At 48.2% G+C, this 24,242-nt stretch overlaps 1 protein-coding gene across 1 annotated transcript in view; it reads left to right on the top strand.

Moving 5' to 3' along the window:
- The first annotated feature begins 3,440 nt into the window (after positions 1 to 3,440).
- LOC143220625 (serine/threonine-protein kinase NLK-like) overlaps positions 3,441 to 24,242 on the top strand; it is a 34,614-nt gene continuing 13,812 nt past the window's right edge. Inside the window, 2 exon segments of the mRNA XM_076446245.1 lie at positions 3,441 to 3,463; positions 4,213 to 4,319. Of these exon segments, the coding sequence (XP_076302360.1) occupies positions 3,441 to 3,463; positions 4,213 to 4,319 (130 nt within the window).

The following is a 24,242-nucleotide window of genomic DNA, read 5'->3' as shown; positions in this document are numbered from 1 at the left end:
ACCAATAATTTATTATTTTTTTTCGCTTCTACTATAAATTTACGTGGTGGACAATTTGTTATTAATAATAAATTCCACAATTTATACACGCGTTTTATAAACTATAACAGTCGCGTTTCCATCGTATAAATTTCCATGTTACGCGTACATGTCAAAATATTTTTAATCTCTCTATATTTTTTGCCAAAATGGAGTATCACGCGAATAGTAAACACGTTGAAAGATTCTCGTTTCAACAGTTTTGCATTAAAAACTCACCACTGGTATTTATCTCGAATTAATTCGCAGAATTCCTCGAAACCCGAGATTGACATCGCAATTTCGAATCTGTATTCGTGTTCGGGAATCCAAACTCCTTGAAAATCACCCAAAGGACTTCCCGGGTATACGTATGTCAAAACATTCTCGTTCCCTCTGTATTTTTCGCCAAAATGGAGTATATCGAATTAATTCGTAGAATTCCTCGGAAACGGAGATCGACGTCGCAATTCGAATCCGTATTCGCGTTCGGGAACTCCTTGGAAATCATCGAAAGGACTTTCCCGCCGGGAGAAAAAGTTAAAACTCGTCGGAGAGAGCGTAATCGGCATGGACTTCCTGCAGGAGTCGGAGCGGGCCTTGGAGGAGCCCCGATTCTTCTCCGATTCCTCCTCGACTCCTCTTCGATTCCTCTTCGACTCCTCTCCGATACTTCTTCGACTCCTCTCCGATTCTTTTCCGACTCCTCTCCGATTCCTCTTGGACTCCTCTTGGACTCCTCTCCGGTTCCCATTTCCCGTGGCCGAAATCCGTTGATCGGTCGGCCGAGGAACTGTCAGGGAAGGAGCGGATCGATCTTTCCTGGCATCTCGAAACAGGTTGCCGGGAGTTTACCGCTGGCACCGCGACGACCTCGGCCGCGCGCCTCTCGATTCTCGCGAAAATATCCGGTCGCCCGTGAGCGCGGCGGCTCCTCGTGGACGCGCGTCTGGTACTTGGAAATATCGCGTACGAAGCGGGCCATCGATCGTATTTCAAAAGAGAGACAGCTCGAAAGCGTGGAACGTCGGCAAAGGCTGCGCTTAGGTGTTCCAGGCCGAAGCCAGCCGGACCAGTCGACTTGCATACCACGCCAGGTTCGCAGCCAGCCTCTACCTGCATTCCAACCTACCAGTCGACCTCATTCCGCCATTATACTATTTCATTCTCCTCTGGCCTTCTCTCTTTCTCTCTCTCTCCCTCTCTATGTACGCGTATGTACCTGTATATACGTTATATATCTTCTCCGTGTCTCTGCGTCCGGCCGCGCTCGCGAGACGCGCGGATAGAAACGAAATTTTGGAAGGACACGCGCGCGGATCGGAGGATGAATCGCGAGTACACCGATCGAGGGAGCATCGCGAAGGATTTCGGAAAGTACGAGGTACAGATGAAGCTTAAACGGGCGGGATGGGTGGAGAGAGAGATAGTAATTGGCTTCTCGAGTTTATCTCTCGACGATCCGCGTATTTCGTAGGTAAAGGTTTTAATATTTCATAGGGGAGTCGGAGCAACAGGAAGAGAATTATGGTAATACCGAGAGCGGAATAAACGTCGGTATAATGTAAGCAATTACAGGGACGTATAAAACATCGGAGGACCGGGGAATAGGTAAATAATCCGCGGGACATCGCGATCGTGTGCGTGATTTCCCGTGCCTTTCTATCGGGCTAATTTCCTTCCTTTCTTAATCTCTCTCGGAAGAGAGAGAGTATACCTTTGAAACGTGCTATTGACCAAGACACTCGAACCGGCGCATTAACCTACTCCTCTATCGCGGATCCGTTTTCCCGAGTTCTTACGTTCCTTCTCCGTTGAAATCTCTCGAAAAATTATTACACCCGTGGTTCTCTCTCGCTTCGCGAACAGAGGAAAACGCTCGTTGCCTCGCGCGTCCTCGAGATCGCGGATGTGTCGAGCCTCTGGCAACGCGTCCCGACGTCTCGGAGAGAGGTTGGAGAGGGTTGGAGAGGGTTAGATTTATAGCGGAAACGAAGGAAGAGGCTGTCGCGATGGCCCGGTTCGCCGATCGTTCGACGATCGTCCTGCGATCGTTCCGGGTGGCGCAAAAACTTCCCCCCGATGGTTTTTATCGCGAAACTCGGTCCTCGGCTGCCACCCTTTCTTCGCGGCGTGGCTCGTCGATCGAGCAGCCCTTTATTTCTCTTTCTATCGCGAAATTACCGTGGAGAGGAGTTGCGGCAGGGGGTCGATAAGTTTCTTGCGGACAAGGGGTGCTCGTGATTACCGTGACTCTGGTAATTGCCGAACTTTACGGCCGCTCTGTTTTTCCCCCGGGAACCCGCGGAATATCCGGACTTTTTACCCCGGCCGGCCTGCCACTCGGATTAATCGCGCGCTGCTTTCACCCGATACGCCCCGGCCCGCCGCGCGGTGTTTAAGCTTTTTCGGGGAACCGCGTGAAACGAATTCCGAGAAATTGCCCTGGAACACCGCGAGACGAATGGTGAACAGTGTGAAATGAAAATCGTTCCCTGTTTCACCGTTTGTAAGAGCCTGCGACTGGTTTGGCCGCCGATTTCGTTCGTTCCTCGTTATTTCGTCTCGCGTGTTTCTTTTCGTTCGATCGGAAGACTCACTCGTCGCGATCGTTTCAATCGAGACGATGCACCGAGGTCTATCGAGTCAATTTCCTAATCGAACCATTCTCCTCGGTTTTTACCTAAACCGAAGAAGTTTAACACGCCGGGTTTCTGGTAATTCGATGGCCAACCCTCGCAGCTTCCCTTCCGCTCGCGACGGCTCGCACCCTCGGCAAGGCGGAATTCCTGCGGGCAAACGCGGACACGATTAATCGAACTAAACGCGTAACGAAGCGAGCGTGGCCCGGCACTTTTGCGCGCAGTTCCATTAACAAAAGTGGATGCTTCTGGTAACGCGGGCTTCCGCTCGCCATTGTCCGCGGCCGGTGGCGGCTTAACTTTCTGAAGAAGTTTCACCCCGTCGAGCTGGGGCCAAGCGCTGTAAATTACCCCGCCGGGTTTATTAAGGCCAGCTACTTTCGTCACGGCTCGACGTCATCGGGCTCGATCCTCCTCTCTCTCTCTTTTCTATTCCGTTCCTTTTTCCCCCCCTTTCCTTCTTTTTTCCCTTCATTTCGACGGATTAACTTGTTCGAGGCCGGCGAAGGAATCCATTAAGCCGACGGATCGGGAACGAGAACCGCCTGATTGCCAAGGTTTTCGTCCTGCAGACGGGCCCCGATCGATCTCGGCATCTTGATCGACGTTGTCATTTTATTTTTCGCGCATAGATTACTTTCCGTTTCCTTTCCTCTCTTCCTTCTCTCTCCTTTCTTTTTCCCCCTCTCGCGTTTTACTCCGGTTTCCGCGATTGCGTTTTTTATACGCTCTCCCAGAAACCGGAAGATTCGCGTGGGTTTGTCCCGAGAGCAGTCCAGGATGTCTGTCGTTGACATCAACAGGTGAGGCCGTTATCGACCGGAGAATCGTATCGCCTAGAAAAATTCTAGACGAGTATTAATTATATCTCGACTACCTCGGGTGTTTTAGATTTCCTGACCGATGCGCGGAAAAATCGTCAAATTTTTCCCGACCCCCGAGCAAGTGCGGGATAAACTCGTCCACGAGACGCGAAATAGCCCCGAACCGGGAAAGCGATCCCGGACAAAGTGGATAAACGCGTTGCGCGAATCCGAATCTAATCCCAGGCTTGTTCCCAAATAAACAAACCTGCATTCGCGGCCGGCATCTTATCCTCCCCTATCTGTCAACGATTCTGTAATAATCCATCCAGCCGTGTAATCCAGCTTTAACTTCAATTACCTCGCGTGTTCGCGCTATTATCAGCCCGTATCGGTTGTAGAGAGTGCGAGGAGCGTTTCCTCGATTGCACGCGGGGCGGGAAAAAAGGAGGGGAAAAAGGAAGAGGAAAGCCGGGAAAGGGGACCGGTCTCTCGGGCGAGTCGCTCGAATTGATTCCCGCGCGTGTACTCTCGCGATTAGCTTCGATAGTTGCAGCTGGTTTTATCGAACTGGGAACATAGGGAGTTAATATTCGCCGGTCGGTTTTATCGCGACTCGTCCGGAGTCGTGTAAACGACGCGGCGAAGAGAATCGAGAGGCGGTAATCGAGGCTCGTTCCTCCGATGAGCTTTAATTTCAGTTAACATTCGATGATTGTTCATAAATTCCTTAACGAGCAACCGCACAGATACGTGATCACGGAGCTGCTTCAGAGCGACCTGCACAAGATCATCGTCAGCCCTCAGCATCTCAGTCCCGACCATATCAAGGTCTTCCTGTACCAGATCCTCCGAGGTGAGTGAAGATTCATTCTTTCAGATTTAATTCTCTCTAGAATTCCCGTTGATCGCGATCCAGTCGCACCGGGTACTCGATTTAATCGGATATCGATAAAGACTGTTCGGGATAACGAGCGTACGTTTCTAGCAATGGCACACAGCGGACGTTTCGCGACGCGATTTTTCGCGCGCAGCTTGCACACTCTTCCCCGAATCGTCTAGTTACCGACGATTTAAAAACCAATTACTCTCTACCGAGAAATAATTAGCCGCTCGCGAACGGTGCTGTGCAATTTGCCATGGAAGTTGCGCGAAATACTTGCTCTAGTCGGGAGTTTCTCCTTCGAAACGCTGCGTTTCTTAGCCAATTTCACGCTGTCGAAACGGAGGATCATCTGCAACGGATAGACGCAGATTTCCGTTTCGTCTCGCGGTTTTTACGAGCGGACGTCACGTCCAGCTGCAGTTCGAAGGCTCTAATCGAGGGAACAGGTATCAGGGGGGAGCGTTGGGCCGCGCGCGGAGGCCATTTTGTCGGAACTCCGCGAGCCTTCTCGGTTCGTTAGGCACGAGTCAATTTCCTGCGAGAGCTCGCGCTCCGGCAAGCCCGAAACCCGCCGATCTGCATGCTTCCCCGCCTGCGCCGGGCAAATCGCGTTTCATTTTCCCTCGTAAGAACGGACAACGCGGAATTTCGCCTTTCCAGCCTGCGAACTCGATCGTTAACCGGTGACAAGCGATTTTCTACTCCCGTTTATGCCGCTGCTTTGATTAATCTTCCGATCTTCTTCGATTTCTCGTTTAACCGGTCGATGCACTCTAGTTTACGTCCATACCGACACCTTTGTACATTTTTATCTCGAGAACACTGCGATAGTCGAGGTCAGAGATCGCAGCGTGAACGCGTTATCTCGGTTACCGTAAAAATTCCTCGGAACTGTCGGTGACAAAGCGAATAGATCCGTTTGTCGTAGTTTCGTGTTTGGAATCTCTGTTCCGGTCCGAGTGTTTTCCTGTTAGCCTAAATTTCAGCCACACGAGGCGCGATTCGCACGAACTTCGGCGACGCAGTTCCAGCGTTAGGTTCAACGAGACGAGGTGTCTGTTTGAAGCGGCAAATCACGCCGGACACCGAGAACCATAGTCGAACTTCGAGCAGGGCCTAAACAATTCTCTCTGCCCAACGAAATAGAACTTTGATCGAGCTTTCGCCGCTTCGGTTGCTACGCGTTGAATCTGTTTAACGCTCCGTGCGATTTCCAAAGTAGAAACGCGAGATATCGATCAACTATACGGCTAATTTTTCTCTGTGACCGATTGTCGGTTTTAATAAACGTCGGTTACGATATTCCGATCGATCCGACGATTTTTCTGTCGCTAAAGAGCATAGTTCGTTCTTCGAGCGCGGTGGAAATTCTTGGACAAACGGTACGCAACAATGGACGGACTCTTCGGTCGGTTTTCCCGGATGGAAACGCGTTTTCGTGTAATTAAATCTGCCGGGGCGTAGCGCGATGGAGGAACGTCGGCCGAGGGCAAGATCGCTTTAAATCAATCAGCGTTCGCGCAATCGGAAGTGAAATAGCCCGTATCAAACGTATTAATTCGCCGCGTTTTCCGTTCCGCCCCGCCGCACCCTTCGTTTTTTTTTCCTCGCCGTTTCGTATGAAAGGCTTGTTATAAAAGCGTCTGGCTGGATCGGCGAAACGGAAACGACCGCGTGGCCACGCGAAACGCCCGTTAGACCGAGCGAAACCGGAAGAACGCGGGGTGAAAGAGGAAACGGCGACGCCGCCGGTTTCCTCCGGCGCGAGCTCGGTGAATCGCGATGCAAGTCGCGGAAACGGCTTTCGCGAAAATCCCGATGCGTTATGCCAGCGGGATTACGTTCACTGGAGCGTGCGAATTTGTCGTTTTCTTCGAACTGACCAGCTTTTCACGGAGCCCTTCCATCTTTTGTGCTCGAGTGCTCCGATAGACAACGTTTGAGCGGTGAATCCTTCTTCTGATGCAACAACATCCGATCTCGAGGACGAAAATTCGAAAAAGTTGCGCTTCGACAGCCCAGAAAATCTAGAAGCCCAGAAAAATCGGGGATTAATAAAATAACATTTGCGCGGTGAATCCTTCTTCTGACGCAACAAAACTCGATCTCGAATGCACCGTAGACGAAAATTCGAAAAAGTTGCGCTTCGACAGCCCAGAAAATCCAAAACAGCGCAGAAAAATCGGAGATTAATAGAATAACGAATTAAACATCTCCGAAACGTCTGGATTCGCCATAATCACGTGGAACTATTCTAAAGCCTAGTGTTACTCGCCTATCATCGCGAAGAGGTCGAAGCTGACCGCAGAATCCTTGGAGAAAAGCAAGGCAACGCTAAAGCTGCGGCAGGGACGAGTGAAAATCATAATTCAGAGGAGGAGGAGGAAAAGGGAGGCGGACAGAAAGTGAGATGGATCGTTTTGCTCGGCGAGGACGCAAGAAACGCGTCGGAAAGCTCCGGAGTGCCTGCTGGTAGTTAGACTTTCAAATGAGGAGGGATTTAGCGTTAACAAAGAAGCAGGAACAAATGAGGGAATATATCGCGGTCGGGCTAGTTGGAGAACAGAGCGTGGAAAAGGGTTGACGAGCGTCGACTCTCGCCGCTCTCTTGATAACAATTATCGTCCCGTGCTCGAGGAAAAATCGCTGGCTAAAGTCGAGGGGAAGGATCCGGATCAAACGCGTATTTTCACGTGAAATTTCATCCCGCTCCTGCTACGAATAACGCGAAATTCCTCGAGGAGCACGCGAAGAGAAGTTCTTCAGCCTTTGGCATTGATCAAGTTCTGGCTTCGGCTGCTATTCGAATTACGGTATTATAAAATAGCAGTAACGCGTTTCAAATTTTTCGAGTATAGCAAAGTAGGTATTTTGCAAAATATATGCAAACTTTGATTTCTCTGCTCGTCGAACAATTTCGCGTTATTTTTAAACTAAATATCGTTACGCTCCGTAATCAATAGGATACAGCGAGCAGTATAACTCGCGACGAGAGTATAAAACTAAAATTTTTAGCAGTTAGTTTCAAATTTTTCGAGTATAGCGAAGTACATATATTGCGAAATGGATGCAAAATTTGATTTCTCTGCTTGTCAAACTATTTCGCGTTATTTTTAAACCAAATCTCGTTGCTCTTTTCAATCCCATAGATACAACGACCAGTCTAACTTTTAACACGCGAGAAATCTAAAATTTTTATCCAATTCCACCTCGAACGGAACAGTTGCGTAGCGGTTAACGCGAAATTAAGCTAGACCGCGTAATATTTTCGCGATTTCGCAAAGGATTGATTAAAAAATCGGTTAAACCTCTCGGTTGTTGTAAAATCTCGTGTCTCGAAGAGGTAATACCCCGCTTATAGCTCGGTTCGTCCTTCCAAGGCGTTTTGTCCGACGGTGAAAAAATAAAACCGCAATAACGGCGTCAGCGGTTTACCCGGGTAATTGAATCGACGCGGCGTATGCGTCGGCAGCGGCGTACGCGTTAATTCGGATTTGAAACCTTAAAACCTTACGGTCTAAACTCGGAACGAGTTCTGGGTAATTTGTTTAACCCGCCTCCAGTTTGTTTCGTCGATTTCCCTAATACGGGACTGATCCCGAAACAGAGCGAGCTTCTCTTCGTCCTCTTTAAATCTCGGCCTCCCTTGAACCCGAGATCTCGAAAGCTCGATTCGAAAACTCGATTCGAAAACTCTCCCGGAAGAATTCCGGACCCTTGCGGGTCTCGAGGAAAACGGATTTTCTCTTCCGCGAGGCGTCGAAGATCCGCGGAATAGGTTTCCGGAGCGGCTGGGAAACTCTGCGAAAGATTAGAGCAATATCGAGTATCCGGGGGGTTAATTAAGCTCTGCTTTGCCGATCCGGCCGTCTGAAAGGAGTGGAACGATATCGGCTCGGTGAAGCCTGAAAAGATATCCATTGTCGAGATGAGCTTTATTCGAGCGTCGGATTTCGAGCGATCGCCCAGTGCGAGGACACGAAGGCAACTCTTTTCGAGCTCCGTAGAAACAAGAGCGAAGAATTTCCTTCCCGTTGCTCGAGCGGGGCAAGAAAAGCGGCGGAAATAAAGAGAGGAGACGGAAGAGAGGAGAGAAGAAAAGCGAATCGGGCTGATTCGCTGAATCGCCGAGCGGAACGAGGCGAGGAAGCGCGGCGGGCGAAACTGCTTCCGGCGCTTGTAAAAATTCGCGCTGGAAAGGGTAAACAGGATCGTTTCTATTCATCCCCCGGGATATCATCTCTGGATCTACGCGACGTTAACGCTCGTCTTGCGCCGCAACACTCGCTCCAATTACCCGGCCATCTTTCACCTCCTGTATCCGCTCGATTTCACCGTCTTCGCTAATTTTTCAGAGCCTCCTTCTACCCGTGCAACCCCCGCGAACAACACTCGAGCTGACGCCGCTTTCCGAGAATCGATGCTCTTCTTCCTCTCTCCTCCTCTCGTTTCCGTCTTTCCTCCGCCACCTGTCTACTTCGTTAAGACAGTTGTTACCCGACTCTCAGCTGGAGCCTCGAATTTCACCAGCGACGCGACGATTGTCTCGAAACGGCGAGCAAAAGGCTCGCGCGAGCGAGATGTTTCGGCAACTTGCTCGATAATCCCGAGTTTCCTCGAAGGAACTTGCTGTTCGATTTAGAAAAGCCGTGGTGTCGGTGATGGTTTCGATTTTGGAATTGGAACGTGGATGTTGGATTTATATTGTTATATACAGGTTTTTTTAACTGGTCGCGAGATGGAGGAAGGGCACGGTTTCTACTCGCGCGATCGCGCGGATTGCCTCGCAAGAGTCTTCGCGCGACACACTTCCCTATCAAGCCGGAAAATCGTTCGATCTGCAAGTCAAGCGTGAATTTCGTTTCTGCGTGACGAGCGGCGATCGATGATGCAACGGAGCTCGATGCAGTCGCCGTTGCGCACTTGAAATACCTGGCTGCAATTGTCCTGTCTCGTCTTTCCTCGGAAATTCGGGTTTGTTGTATTCACGGAGCCCCGGAAATTAAAACATAGCGACTCAACTCGCCGTGTGACTCGGGGATTGCGTATTTGGACATCTATATCCTCTTGATTTTATTTCAAAGTTGAGAATTGTGAAATTCGGAGAGATAAATCTCGTAATGTTCAAAAATCAATCTAGGATATAAGTTGTGAATAAATTTATAGCTGCGTAAGATCTAAATTTCGAAACGGATTGATTTTCTCTCATAATTATTTCACAATTACAAATCCATAATCCCAATAATAAGAATCATTCTATTCACGCGTATGAGCGAATAAAATTGCGGTTATGGGGGTTAAAATAATTTTGGATTTATCTCTGAAAAGGTTAATTGAATTTGGACTCCATCTTTCGTAAATTTTAAATCAGCAGACGGTTGATTAACACCCTCGATTAACCCCGACGAAAGCAATCGATTAAGAAGGAAAGAAAGAAGAATATCAATTGAACGCGGATTCGCGAATACGTTTTCGCGGAAGAAGTCGTACTCGGAGGGGATGGCTGAGCGATGTAGCCGTTCGGGGGTAGAATTCGGAGGGGTTGCCGCCGCGGAAAGGGAGTAACGACACCACTCGTGACCGTCCTTCGACGAGAACCCTTTTATCCGGCGGAGAGAATCAAAGTCGCGTCTCGGCGCGGCTCGAAACCGGCATATTTTCTTCCTCCGCCCCTCGATATGTTTGCGCCGCGTCTTTCGCCACCCTCTCTCACTCCCTCTCTCACCCCCGTTGCGCGCCATTTCTCTCGACTCTTTCCTCGATCGCTGTGTTTCAATTCGACACACGAGAGGGTCATCGCGATCGTTGAACCGCTCGAGTACGGAAACTGCCGTATCGTTTCCTCTCGTTTTATCCTCTCGTTCGACAATTTGTAAACGTCGCGGAGCGTCGAGCCGGCGTTAGATTATCGAGGAGCGAAGCGTTTTAACCGCTAGAAGGAACGCGCGGCCCCGGGGAAATGGGAATAGCACGGAAACCCGTGAAAGTACCGACGCGTGCGGTTCTCTGCGCGGATAAGAATACTTAAGGGCGAGCGGTGCGTAGTTGTTGATAGTTTCCGACGAATTGTCGGGGCAAAGTTTCGCGGAAGGTCGGTTACGTATTGCCCTAGTGGCTCCCTCGAGTTTATCGGGTTTGTTAACTACCGTGTCGAGAAGCATTCTGTCGGAGGATCGTATAGAAATCTTTGCGAGGATAGAAATCAACGAAATACAATCGCAAAAGCAATAATAATCCACGGCTTTTATGATTCTATTTCGTTGAAAAGATAGAAATCAACGAAATACTATCATAGTAGCTATAATAATCCATCTTTGTCTCGGTTTGATTTTATTCCATTGTAAAGACCAGTCTTGTAATCTTCAAAATCGATCTAAATTCCGAGAAGGATTATTTACATAAACGTTGGATTAGAATTGCGACTCTCGAGAGTCGATCGCTCAAAGAAAAGTTTACCTGTCTTGAGTACTAAAAGATCGAAGAAGAGAATATATAATCTTCGATTTCCTCTCTTCCCGAAACGCAAAATTTTTGCTATCGGAAACTTCTCGTAGCGGGCGAATTAATTTTCGTCGCCGGACTTTAACGAAAACTTAATCTACTCCGCGAAGATGGTCTATCAACCCTGTGACTACCCTTAAATCGTGTCGTAAAGCGGCGTAGCGTGGCCGATAAATCGAAGCGATCTAAACGGCGGAAAAAATGAAGGAAAAGGAAGAATGGTTTACCTACTCGCCCCTTGGTCGTCGTTTCACCCCGTTAAACCGAAGCACGCGACGTGTCTGGAGACACCCTAATGTCTCGGGAACGCGATGGAACGTGCACCACGCGAGGCTGTCGCGATTGGTGAAATCGATGGAGAGGAGAAGAGACGAGGAGGCGTCCTCGGTCTGTCTCCCGGAGCGGAATCGTCGCGTAATTATTTCGAAAAAGCCTGCCAGCTTGCTCAACTTTGTCCCCGCCGGTGGCTGAAGAATCCCGAGTTAATTAAACCCGCGGCCGCTCTTTTCTCAAAGCGGCCGCTCGAAAGCATTGCTCGGGAAAAATCTTACTTTAAAGCGGTCGCGATTCTTTCTCCGCCCCTGCGGCTCTCCTCTTCACCCGCCGCGACGCCCCGCGCCGCCTCTCCTCGCGCCACGCGTTCTCCACCCCTTTATCGGCCCCTCTCTCTCCCTTTCGCTTCGGCTTTCGCTTTAGCCGTTCTCACCCGCTCGTAGATATGCAAATAACGGGGGACACGCGTGGCGGGAGCGGAATTTTCGCGGAAGGAACGCAGTCGCGGAGTAATAATTATCGACCCCGTGGACACGCGACGAGTATTCATTTCGGCTGACGGAGAAGAAGGAATCCGGCATTTCTCCCGGTCGTTTTCGGTTCCGAGAGGTGGCGCCTGGGCGCGGTGACGAGTCCTTTATTCCAGGATCGATTAATCTCGTTACAAAAGGGCAAGGAGTCCTGAATTTCGATGATCTCGAATATATTCTAAGCACAAGAGTTTCATAGTTTCTCTTTGAAGCTTCTGGAATTATTGGAATCATTTCGTATTTTCTTCTTCTTTTATGCGGCTGAAGTGTGAAGTTGCCTGTGAAAAAATACAATTAGATCCTTTCTTGGGACAAAACGAAATGACTTTACGCATGAGTTAATATCGGTAGCACGACAATCCGTGTATACACGGAAACAATGTACGTGACGGTGTTGACCAAGAGAAGTAGGAATCTATTCGGACACTTTTTTCAAACGTTCAAAACATTGCGCGAAATAGGCAAGTCGATTCTGAGTAAGAAAATCCGGCGAAACGTAAATACCACTGGTGAGAACCGAGGCTCGCAGATAGGACGCTTAATGTAAACATCCGCGGACTCGGACAGGCTCGTGGCGAATTTTGCGATCGTTTGCTACCTCAATCGCGTGTTATTCTTCGTTGTGTTCGGACGAAGCGACTGGACCGACCTTGTCGTTCTTCGTGGTACGCGCCATCGGGACTCGAATCGCAAGGTAACGGGTTAACGAACTAATTGCGAGTTGAAATTAAAAGCTAATTATCGAATTTCACCGTTTTATTACCTCACATCGAACAAATACAGTCGCGAATTGGGTGATATTAATCAGATTCGTCGTTAATACGATAATTTACGACCTAACTAGCTCTTAGACCGATTATGCTCTCCGATGTAGAGAATTCGTAATTCTGGTCTACCATTCGAAATTTTGAGCGACCCTTCGGGATTTCGAACCTATTCGAACGTCTCCTAGGAATTTATCGAGTAAAAGACACGGTAGAGTACGTCTGTGCGTAGAAACGACTATAGCAAGGAGTATAAATGTCAAAGCAGAGCGAGTAGCTGGACGTCGCGCGATAAAAGTCAACGTCCAGGCTGGAGTGTCAAAGTTGCGGAGTGTTTGGTTGTTATTATTTTATTGCCAATCATCGAGTTTCCCCGTTTTACCCTCTTATATCAGACATATACAATCTCGAACTCGGTGATATCAATCAGATTCGTCGTTAATACGATAATTTACGACCTTATTGTAGCTGTTGAACCGATTATGCTCTCTGGTGTAGAGAATTCGTAATTCGGGTCTACCATCCAAGATTTTGAGCGACCCTTCGAGATTTCGAACCTATTCGAACGTCTCCTACAAATTTATCGAGTAAAAGACACGGTAGAATACGTCTGTGCGTAGAAACGACTATAGGAAAGACTATAAATGTCAAAGCAGTGCGAGTAGCTGGACGTCGCGCGATAAAAGTCAGCGTTCAGACTGGAGTGCCGAAGTTGCGGAGAGTTTGGTTGTTATTATTTTATTCGTGACTCGCTCGCATTCCTGCCGCGCTTACGTGATCGTTGGACTTTGTCTCGGGTGTTAGAGGAGATAAAAATACTAGCGGGACTCATATTTTTTATTTTCGTATCGGGGATCGGCTAGCGGTAGGTTATGGGCAGAGGCGAGCCTCGCCGGGCGTGCCAAGCCACGCGCTTATCTGCCAACATTTACCCGCTTCCAAAATTCCTACCGTGTCACCCGATGCTGATTCAGTGTCGCGACTTTTCGCCACAGAGTCACGCTTTCTGAACAAAGAGCAACTGGGTCGCGTGGACTTAACGTGCCGTTTAGCGCGTAACAAAGAGCGGCTAAGAATTTGTCCTTAGCGTGGAGTAAAATTGGATTGTACGACGGTTCCCGGATCTCGCGAATCGAGTGCGTTTAATTAAATATCCACCATTGCGAATTTTTTTACGACCTGGGGAAGAATAGTGACGGAAGTCGAGAAGTTAATTACGACAATTTGTACAGTAATTAAGGCTTAGATAGGTCTGGATTGTTAATAGATGTTGGAAATCGATCGCTGATTTTGAGCTGAAAACTTGTCAATCTTTGAACCACTATAGCTTCGCGAAAAATTATCCTAGAATCATGAATTTTGCTTTAAAATAAAGCTCACGGTATCTACTTTCGGATACACTATTTCGATTTTTAATTTATCGCATCCCTCTTATTGCGAAATTTTAAATATACAGGCATGAAGTTTCGGTGTTCGAGACACCGAAAAATGGGGAAGTTTAACGCTCTCCACGAACTTGCAAAAATTTTTTCCGTGCATGTAATTTACACCGTCGCAAAGTTCGGACTTTCCTCTTGAATTTAAAAAAGAATCGCGGAGCTGCGATTTTTTTTCACAAACTTACAGCGCTTCGAATTAACCCCTGCATTTTCGGCACGTAGGCCAGGGTTGCAAACGCGGAGAACGCGAGATCGGAATTGGTGTTTGTCGTTTTCCATCGGTCTCTTCACCTCGTTACTTGCACCGTTGACACGGAACTATTTTTCCCTCGGCCGGAAAGGCCTTCCTCTTGCCCGGTATCTCTCGTAATATTCCCGAAGGGTTCTCGACACCCCGGTCCTCCGCCTCGTCCTTCACTCGCGATTCTTCCGAAATCGCGAGGCACCCTCTTGCCGCGTCTCCAGGACCTCCAATTACCAGCGGAGCGCGAGGAAGGACGAAGGGCTCGACTTGTCCGAAATTAACGAGGAAGTTTCGCAGGAAACAAAAGCCCGACCCTCGAGAGAGAGAAAGAGAGAGTGAGAGAGAGAGAGAGAGGCGCGGAGCGACGGGACGTTAGAAAATATTCGGCTATCCCATCGATGGCAATCGAGGATGCTAAACTCCGTCCATCGATCGAGGCTCTCGCCGAGGGGTGGAAACGGCGAATACAACGGGGTGGCGGGCAGGTTTTGCGCGATCGATCCTCTTTACGAGAGCTGTCCGTGGCACTCGGGTGAAACGAAATCGTCGCAGGAGGGTCGCGAAAGGGAGAGAAAGCCGCCCTGGGACGGCAGATACGCGCGTTAATTTATCGTCCTCCTATTCCGAACGCTCCTCCTGCTCCCGCGAGCAAAACCCTCGAATCTTCAGCGAAAAATCGCGATCGCGAAAAATTATCCTCGAATCTGAAACATTCCAGATTGCTTATCTAATATCTCGCTTTATGTCAAACGCTTCTAATAGTAAAGTAAAACCTAACGAGTAAAACCTAACAGTAGAGGACGCTTCCGTCCAAGCAATCGTAAAGTAAACACGTGTAATCATTATAATCGCGAGAGAATATTCCGATAACCTAATCGATTCACCGAATTTTTACGACAGGGTAGTTCCTGAATTTCGAGCAGAATTCGCTTTCGTTCCTAAAAGCGAGTATTGAATATCTGGTGTAGTTGTACTTTGACTATTTTTTATTCATTTTGTGAGGGTCCTGTCTAGTTAAAGTTCAGTAGAGCCAAGTATATTAGGTGTTGTAGTGGTAGAAGTAGTAGAAAGGGCGAAAGGAAAGGGCAGCATACTACCTAGCAGACCCTACTTTAGTCAGGAATACTATCGGAACGACTAGACGTAGTAAATATATAGGAATCTTAGGGTTTTACCCTCTTCTACCCCTTTAAGTTGAAACGCGTATAGCGACGAGAGTAAGCCTGCTACAATTTTATTTATACGAAGATCGTATTTTAGTTTCGTATTTGCGTAGTAATACCAAAAAAGATTCTATTTCCAAATGCTACTTTCGGCTTTTGTCACCGCGAGTCTCTCGAATCCCTTATTCTGCAGACGTTTATATCGAGACGATATAAATATATATGATATTCTTCCACCGTCTTACGTTTCATTCTATGACTATTTTAAACGGAGACAGTATTATTATAGGATTTGTCGCGAAGAAGTAACTCGTATTTTTAGCACGATATTGATATGACAAGTGAAACGTGAAAGCAGGATCCTCGCGTAGCGAAACGAGAAGAAAATCAGCGGCAAAACGGAAGCCGTGGAATTCTCGCGGGAGCGACAAGAAACCCTGTTGGTTTTCGAGCGCAGCCTTCGGTGAAACTTGCGACCAGACCGCGTCTGGTCGGCGAAAAACCCTGCGCATCGTTAACGCCGCGTGTCGGCGCGGGTTTTCGTCGCGGCGGAAATTAATTCGTCAAAGAGCGAAGCGCCGGCGAAGGGGGTTGGGGAACCAGGGTGTCTCGGCTCGTAGCATGGAAGTCGGCGAGCGTTAATACATCATCCGGGTTGTCTATAGTTTTGTTTCTCTTTCGGCCGCTAGTTTTCGAGGGTAATTTGTCACGGCTGCTTCCGTTGTTCGCGCGTGTCGCGGCAGGATGCGCGGGAATCAGGATACAAAGGAAGAGGACGCTCTACACGCGCGCGCGCGACGCCCGGAAGAAGCATCGCGACGGGGAATGATTATACACGCTCCGATGAAGATGCTTCTCTGAATAATAATTCCGCGTTTCCTTTTTTTTTTTCCTCCGCTCTTTCTTCCTTTTCTTTCCTCCTCGACCACACCGCGTCGCGCCGCGCCGCGGCGCACAACCCTCTTCCTTTCTTCCGACGTGTGAATTTGCTCGAATGAAAGGGGGGAAAAAAAAGGGAAGCGCGTAATTCTGCTCTTTGTCACTTTCGATGGCGCGTGTCTGCCCTCTTTTTTTTTTCTTCTTTCGATTCCCAGCGCCGCAGAACCAAGCACCCGCGGTGGGTGTACCCTCGTTCCACGATACAGCCGCTGGTGAAGCGGTCGAAATCACCGGCTTCGAGCTTTTTCTTCTTCCTAAATGCGCCGCTCTTCCTCTTTTCCCTCGTGTCTCCAAACGTAATTACGTGAATTCGACGAGTCGAAAATTATAGACTCGTTTTGAAGGGATCTAGAAAAATGTTTCACGAGGAAATGTCGAAGGGTTTACTTTTCTGGGATTTTATAATTTATTTAAACCATTCGACTGTCGCAAAACATAGACGTTTCGATCCAATCGCGAAAGAATCGCGCTATAGCGTGACAGTGGTTATTAAGTAGCGCGAAATTTCCCTCTGTTCAGAGGTTCTAGTGAAATAAATTGCATGCGATGGAAGAATACGATATTTATTGTATAAGAGTTGAGTCTGGACTGAATTGAAGGCACATAGGCCAGAAAAACCTCAAAAAAAAACGTCTGAAAAACCTTTCTAAAATGAAAACGAATCGCTCGCACATCGTTGACCTGTAGAGTTTTATTTTTAGCAATGCTATAACACCCTTCCATACATTTCCGTGGTCGGGTGCATATTGCAGGTTGATAACGAAGTTAAAGTTACAATGCGCTAATTCTTTTTGACGATTCCGGTCGTGACAACAGGTAGCAAAGGTACATAGCTGCTATACGGATTAAAATGAAAGAATGCATAAATAGTGGAACATGGAGAAACGAATAGCGATACGCGTGACACTTGGCGTAACCGTTCCGTATCCGAAAAGGTGAATCGAAACGGCGAAAGTTGGCACAATTTCGACGCGGTTCACAAAGAGTTGGCACCGCGAACGCGAGCAGGCAGTGGCGTCGCGACGCGTGCGTCGCATACTGGATAGATTCTGGACTCGAAAGACCCGTTTCGGTTTGGGTTCGCCGGAAAGACGAGAACTAGTCAGAACTCTGGATGAATCTTGGTTTGAGCAAATCACAAAGATAATAAAGTTGAAGATAATTAAAATAAATCATTTGCGGGTGTAATTAAAGGACAAAGAGAAATTCGATAGTCGAATAGTGAGAACGTGGATCTGCGAGAATTCCGTTAATCCAAACCTTGGAACTCTAGTCGATCATCGTGGAATAACCAGATTCTGAGGAGAACCACGTGGAATACCGGAGCGATCGTGGCTCAATGAAGCTCAACCAGCTATTTCGATAAAATTTTAATCGAGCTACAGTTCAATCCGCTTATCCTCGTTCTTCGTTTAACTTCGTTTAACTCAAACCGGTCGCGAATTAGATTATTTCCGGGGATTAAGCGACTTCGCAGCAGAGTCGAACACGAAATCGTCTCGGAGAAAACCGATTTATCTCGAGCTTTAGCCAGGAATAAATCGGTCGATCGACGAATTTTGCGTGGATCTGTCCCCGGACAGAGGGTGGTTCCCGAACGAGCCGCGAAATCTGGCAGCTGTCGAGAAGAGGAAAGAAAGTTGTGGACGTTCTTTCACGGCGACCTTTCTTCCGTGATTCTTGTTTTCCCTTAGGAGAAAGAGGAGGAACGGGAAGTTGGGAGCGGCTCGCGTGAATTATGAGATCGGCTAGATTCGGGGAACGCGTCTAATTTAGAGCGGACGTTGGTGTACGGTTTCCCCTTATCTCGCGGAATTTCTCCGCGCGGTTACAAGGAGAATTAGCGGCTCCTGAAATGAAAAATCCCGCGGGGCTTAAAAACCGTCCTGGCCGCTTTGCTGTTAAATGTAGCCGAAGGGAGATGAGAAATAAAATTCACCGCGGTCTTCAAACTTTCCTTCTTTATCTGTTTCGAAAGGGACGCAGGATATTTCTTGCTGTTTCCTGGTATTTCGCCACTGCGCGACGAATTAAACAACTGCCCTTGCTAAATTTTTCGTCGGAAAGGACAGAACTTTGCAAGCTTAAGTAAGAGAAGTATTAGAAAAATTAAATAGAAAATAAACTGTAAATCATTTTCCATTTACAGACATTTAAAATCGAAATAATTATAATCCTATTTTAATAACAATCAGGAACATCTCTGTCGAAGATAACGCACTATGTTTACAAGTTATAGAAGTAACAAATCTGGAACTCAACGCTTTTCCATGTTTCGTAGTTTCACTGTGTTTAAAACAGAATATCGCCGAAGAAAAGAAGAATTGTGCAAATCCTCGAAGCGAAGAATTATCTTCAAAGACGTAGGCTAGTTTCCACCTGACGATTAAACTCAGTCATCTCGTTAATGCACCTGTGGTTGCAACAAGATTCACCGCGTGTCGCAATCTTTCCGTGAAAACCTTGTGATTCGAAGAACCGTCTTCAAAACCGTGACAAGGAACGAGAGAATTGGCGCGAATCAACATTGGCACCCTCTGTTGTTCGCAAAAGCACCCGGACCGGGACAAATCAGCTCGACCCTTAACACGTTCCGCGCGGCACCCGTCGAACCCAGAGCGGGGCCGTTGGAAAAACGGCGTAGACTAAGAGGAAGAGGAAGAGGAAGAGGAAGAGGAAAATGGAGGCGAGAGGGAATGAGGGCTGTTGGCGAAGCGAGGCGGTTTCGAGAGGATTCGACGGCGCGATATCGGTCGTTTCGGCGCGGTTCGAACGTTGCCACCCGGTAGAAGGTGGCACGTAAAGCCCCGGACAGATAGAGCAGAGTTGCTCTTCTCCTCTTGACTGGTCCGAAACCAGTCCTGCCACCGCCCATCCGTGACCCCAGACCCCGTCATCCGGTCGGTTGCTCGCCGCGGCTTCTCTCCTCCGGCTCGCTTAACCTCCTCGCTCTTCCTCTCCTACCACGCGCTTCCACGCTTCCTAACTATCCTCCTCCATGATGTTTTAATTAAGCCGATCCTTGTTCGATAGAACACACTGTCGCCGTCTCCATCTCTCTCTCTCTCCCACTCTCTTTCTTCCTTTTGCAAACAGGAAGTCCGTTGTTTCGTTGCGCCGGCCCTTTCGAGGATGTGGTTTCGCGTCTTCTCTCCTTTCCTCCCTTTCCGCAGCCTTTTTTCTCCAGCCTCGCCGTTTTTCTTCTCCTTTGCGGCCACCGAGTTATGCTACCTTTTTGCCCCGGTTTTTTGAGGTTAGCCGCGAAGCGAGCGATCGATCGGAAATTCGGTGTCGTATTAAAGGCTTTGGGCGATTGAAAGATCGTTTCCTCTCCTTCGGCTCTCGTTCAAGGATATACGTATCGCGAGGAGAAAAATTATCCGGCAGATCTTCTGTTAATCTTTCGCGTCGCTATTTATCGCGCAGTTGCCTCGCGTGTCGCGTGTAGCGAATTTCAAAGACAAATTTCGCTTTTAAATCTGTTCTAAACTCTCTCCTAAGCTTCGCTCGATCGACTTACTCTATTCGTATTCCGAAGGTTGTAACGCGCAGCGGCTTAAGAGCTTGAAAGAAGGACCCGCCGGAGCTTTGGAGCAGCGTCGCGTCTAATAGTTGCGTCTTGCCGAACGCTGAAGCGTCGCGCGAGGGTGCAGCGTCGTCTACTGCGTTTCTCGCGGCGTTTAGCCGTCCCTTTCTTCGCCTTTTAATTAAGCCAAGCTGCAACTTTTCTCAAACGGTATCGCGATATTTGCCCTCCGCCGTTTGCCGCCGCGTTGTGCACGCGAAAGCAGCCAAGAAACGGGATTAAACGGTCGCCGCGTCGGGGTTTCAGGCCCTTCCCGGCTTTTTCGCCGCGCCAAAGCAAGAAAGAACGGGCCGCGACAAAACTTGGCAATAGTAACGCGGCCTTTCAGCGGCCGCCAGCCGAGAAGCGCGAAATAATACCGCGGATCTCATTCGTGTCCGCTGATCCTCGGCTCCTTTCCTCCTTCTGCCGGCTGTCTCCTCGTAGATTGCCGGTTTAATTAAAGAAACGCGCTCTTAATCGCCAGGCAGAGACGCATAAAACGGCGAGAAGCGAGGGTTCCTCGCGTTCCCGGAATTTTGGATAGCAGCGTCGTCGGAACGATTACACCCAACCGTCTGATCCGTGACGGAGTATTCTACTTGCGAGTGGTTCGGATCGACCAACGCACCGATCCATCCCGACGAGATTCCTCGACGGACATCTCCGAGTTCTCAGCAAGACTCGCCTTCTCGCGAATTTTCCCGAGCTTCGATGCTCAGGTCTTCCATAAGCTTCCACTCGTTTCGAATAACTCGACGTCGATTTAGAGTTTCCACGGATCGTCGAAAATTGACGGAAATTTATGGAAATTTCGAGAAATCGATGCGAGGTCTCAGGTCTTTTATAAGCTTTCATCGTTTCGAATAACTCTACGCCGCTTTAGAGTTTCCGCGAATCGTCGAAAATTGGTGGAAATTTCGGGAAATTTCGAGAAATCGATGCGAGGTTTGACGTTCCGGATTTTCCGCGATAGAGAGATAGAGACCGGGTTGCCCTGGAACGGGTTACAAAGGAACGACGGAAAACACGGCGCAACCTTTGCCGAAAATAATTCGCGCGCACAATCGGGAAACGTCGATCGTAAACGTGGACTTTTATGGCCGTCGCGGCGCAGTCCGCCCCTTTTTAAACGATTACACCCGTATGCAGCGGAAGTGGCCGAATAGGACAGAGCGAGGCGCGGGATTTCATTAGCGGCCGGTTAATTAAACGGCCGAATCGAACAAATATCGGAGATTATAAACGCGCGAGGGGTTGCGTTTCCGCGGCCGGCCACGTGGACGCGTTAACCTCGAGTTCACGTGTCCGGCCCGACTTTTATGCATCCAACCCGGTTTTATTGCCTCTTTTTCCCCTGCTATTTTCCAATTTTTCCCGGCCTTTCCGTCGCGTCCCGCGTGCCTCGACACGTTTCCCGCTACCAACGCGATTGCTCTTTATTCCGCTCTGCTCGACCGTCTGATATGTGTGCATTCGTATTCAGCAAATAATACAGCCGTTTCGCTCGACACTCGATAACGCTTCGGACTCGACTTCCGATTCCTCTTATTTTCTTTTACCCGCTTTCTGTTTTTCGTGTTTCTTTTTCGGTTCGCGAACTTCGGGGATTCTCTCGCGAAATTAAACTGCAGCGGGCGAAAGAGGTCCGATAGACGTTGCCGGAGCGAAGAATGGCACGATCCAGCGGATAACCACGATGAATGTGTACGTTCGGATTGCTCGAGCGTCGATTTATGCCCGAGTTAGAGAGTTCTCAAGGATAAATACCATTTCCTGGATAATTCGCGGCCATGATTTACCGCGAATTAAACCTCCCTTTATACGCCGGGATAGGGGATTCTATCTCTCGTGTGATCTTTGCGAAACTACGTCTCGTTTCAGTTAAGTCTCTATCATCGACTGTCCTAACTTGACTTCTTCAGTTCTTTAATAACTATCGATCCCATGCTTCAGGGTTTTTCCCTTTTCTGGACTCCTCGCTTTCTAAATTCGTCGATAGGATCCTTGTATTATTTTTTTACACCTAGAACTGCGAGACGGGACCCTAGTTCATTCCGAATTAACGATCTCGCATTTTAGAAAATTATAATCGCTACTTTCGCGCTTTCGAGTTGCCCGCATAAACTTCGACGAATCTTGGCTCGAGGTAGGAACGGCGAGAGGATGGAAGGACGTCGGTGGTAATCCGGTGGCGAGATCTCGCGTGCATCGGCGGTATCGTTCTCCGCGGGATGGAAACAAACCCTGGGGCCGATCGGGAATTGAATTTTCCTCGAGGGGCGGTGTTCCGCGTGCCGGAGCTTTGTGCCTCGAGCATTATGCGGCGCATCGACAGCCGCGACGAGACGCTATTTATGCTTTCTGGCCTACATATCCCTTTAACGTCCCGGCGAGTAACGATCCGCGGTGAAATTCGCGCGTTCGATTAAATATACGTCTCCGTGGGAAGAATGCAATTAACGGGGCGGCGAAAAGAAGCTGCGTCGACGATGGAAGCCTTTCACCCGGCGCCGAGCTAACGAGCTTGCGAGCTTGCCCGTTCCAGCCGCGATCGCGGTTTCACCCTTCCCCCTCGGAGCTTCCGATTCGTCTCGTCGATATCGCCGCATTTGCGGGGAAAATTTTGCAATTGTGCCAACGAGGTCATTGATCGCTTAGATTCCTTTCCTGGCCCCGTGTCTCATTGTCGCCTCGGACCCGGTCTTAACCCATTTGCATTCCCGCAATTTTCCCGCTCGTTATCACCGGCTAACGGGGGGACGCGTATTTAAATCACGATTCCTCAATTTTTTCCTCGCGTGTCACGGAACATCGACTTTCATCGCCAAGTAGGTAATCGATACGTGACGAACCTGTGCGAATTTTCTTCGCTTTCAGCCTTCCCGAGTCGCTGGAATATCAAGTTTTCGATACTTCTCGAAATTTACATTTAGTTCGATGCAAATGGGTTAATACGTAGGTATATTCTTTATCCTTTCGCTTTTGTAACGACTAGAATCTTAGTACTCGTTGGATATACTTTTAAATAGATAATTGAATTTATCGAGGAGATACATTTAAAGTTTCTTTTTGCTGCCGTTTAAGAGCAAGTTGGATTTTTCTCGCCAAGATATCTGGTTAGTCTTATCGCCACGTGTAATAGGAAATATAAATTTGTTCAGCGCGAGTGCTGTTACATTGCCTGCCTACGAATATTCGAAAGAAAGCGTATTAACGTGTTCCGTGACACGTGGGTGTGTGTCCCACGCTGAACTTTCCGTTCGAGCTGCTACCGCTCTCTCCTCTCTCCGATTCGAAGATTCCAGCGATAATTCGGCGGAAGGAAAACGGGAAATTTCCTCACCTCGTCGAGTCCCGAATAGATATTTTTAATTATTTCTCCGAGTCTCGCGAACGTCGCGACGCGAATAGAAAGTCACCGGAAACGCCAAAGTCGTTTCTACGTCTTACCAATCACGATTTTTCCGGTCCTCGTTCGATCCCCGGATTCAAATGATTATTTCGATTCCGCTTTGTTAATTATTTCGTTGGTTGTTTCGTCCCGTATGAAATTGTCTGGGAAAGTCGCAAATATTAGCACGTCGCTTACACGTGTGCCAATAATGCCTTCGAGGTATCGAGTGCTTTTAACGTACGAATAAATTGTAAAATTAATTGCTTATTATTGGCAGCGATTGCTGAAAACCTTTTTCGAATTAATTTTCCCGATTATTTGTCGTGGAAATTAATTAATTGGTCGAAATGATTTTATATCATCGCATTGGGAATGAATATTACACGAGAGACGCGGTGTAAATTCAAACGGCGTGAATTTTTCACTCGCGAAAATTTTATACGGATGCGTCGACGTTCAGATTAGTATCGTTCCTCGAGTTTATCCGAGTGTCGTTGTCGAGCTTGGTCTGTTTTATAGTCATCGAGACACACCGGAGGTATAGCACTCTAGAGCAGAGATAGAGAAAGAGAGGGAGAGAGAGAGAGAGAGAGCACGCGGTTTGAATTGCCGAGTCAATATCGAATTTTCGTCGGAAATAGTTTTGAGTTGCCGCATGCACGGGATGTATGGATCATAGGTGGATAATAGAGATGATGGATATCCATTAATGAGAAGCATTAGCGAAACTGCAGAGAAGCATGTCGATAATTCAGGTCAAGTGTTCGAAATCGAGCATATTATATACCGATAAGTCATCGATCTACTTCCAGATCAGCTAAATGAAGACTCGCGTTAAACTCCCACCCTGCCGCATAATCAAAAAGCGATCGAGTATCGCGTAATCCCCGTGAAAAAGGATTAGACTCCGTCGGAAGAAAACCCCGAAGAAATTTCGATTAGGTATCCGAGCGTAAGCAGGAACCCAAGAAGATCCGAGTTAAACTCATCCGGAGTAAAATCTCGAGGAGAGTTAGGGTTAATTAGAAGAAGAGATAGGTAAAAAGAAGAGAAAATCGGAAAAAGAGTTAGCTTTAGG

This window comes from Lasioglossum baleicum, unplaced genomic scaffold, assembly GCF_051020765.1.
Source record: "Lasioglossum baleicum unplaced genomic scaffold, iyLasBale1 scaffold1312, whole genome shotgun sequence".
In the NCBI taxonomy this organism is placed as follows: domain Eukaryota; kingdom Metazoa; phylum Arthropoda; class Insecta; order Hymenoptera; family Halictidae; genus Lasioglossum; species Lasioglossum baleicum.
The sequence above is the reverse complement of the archived record's forward strand: the minus strand, read 5'-3'. Positions and strand labels throughout refer to the sequence as shown.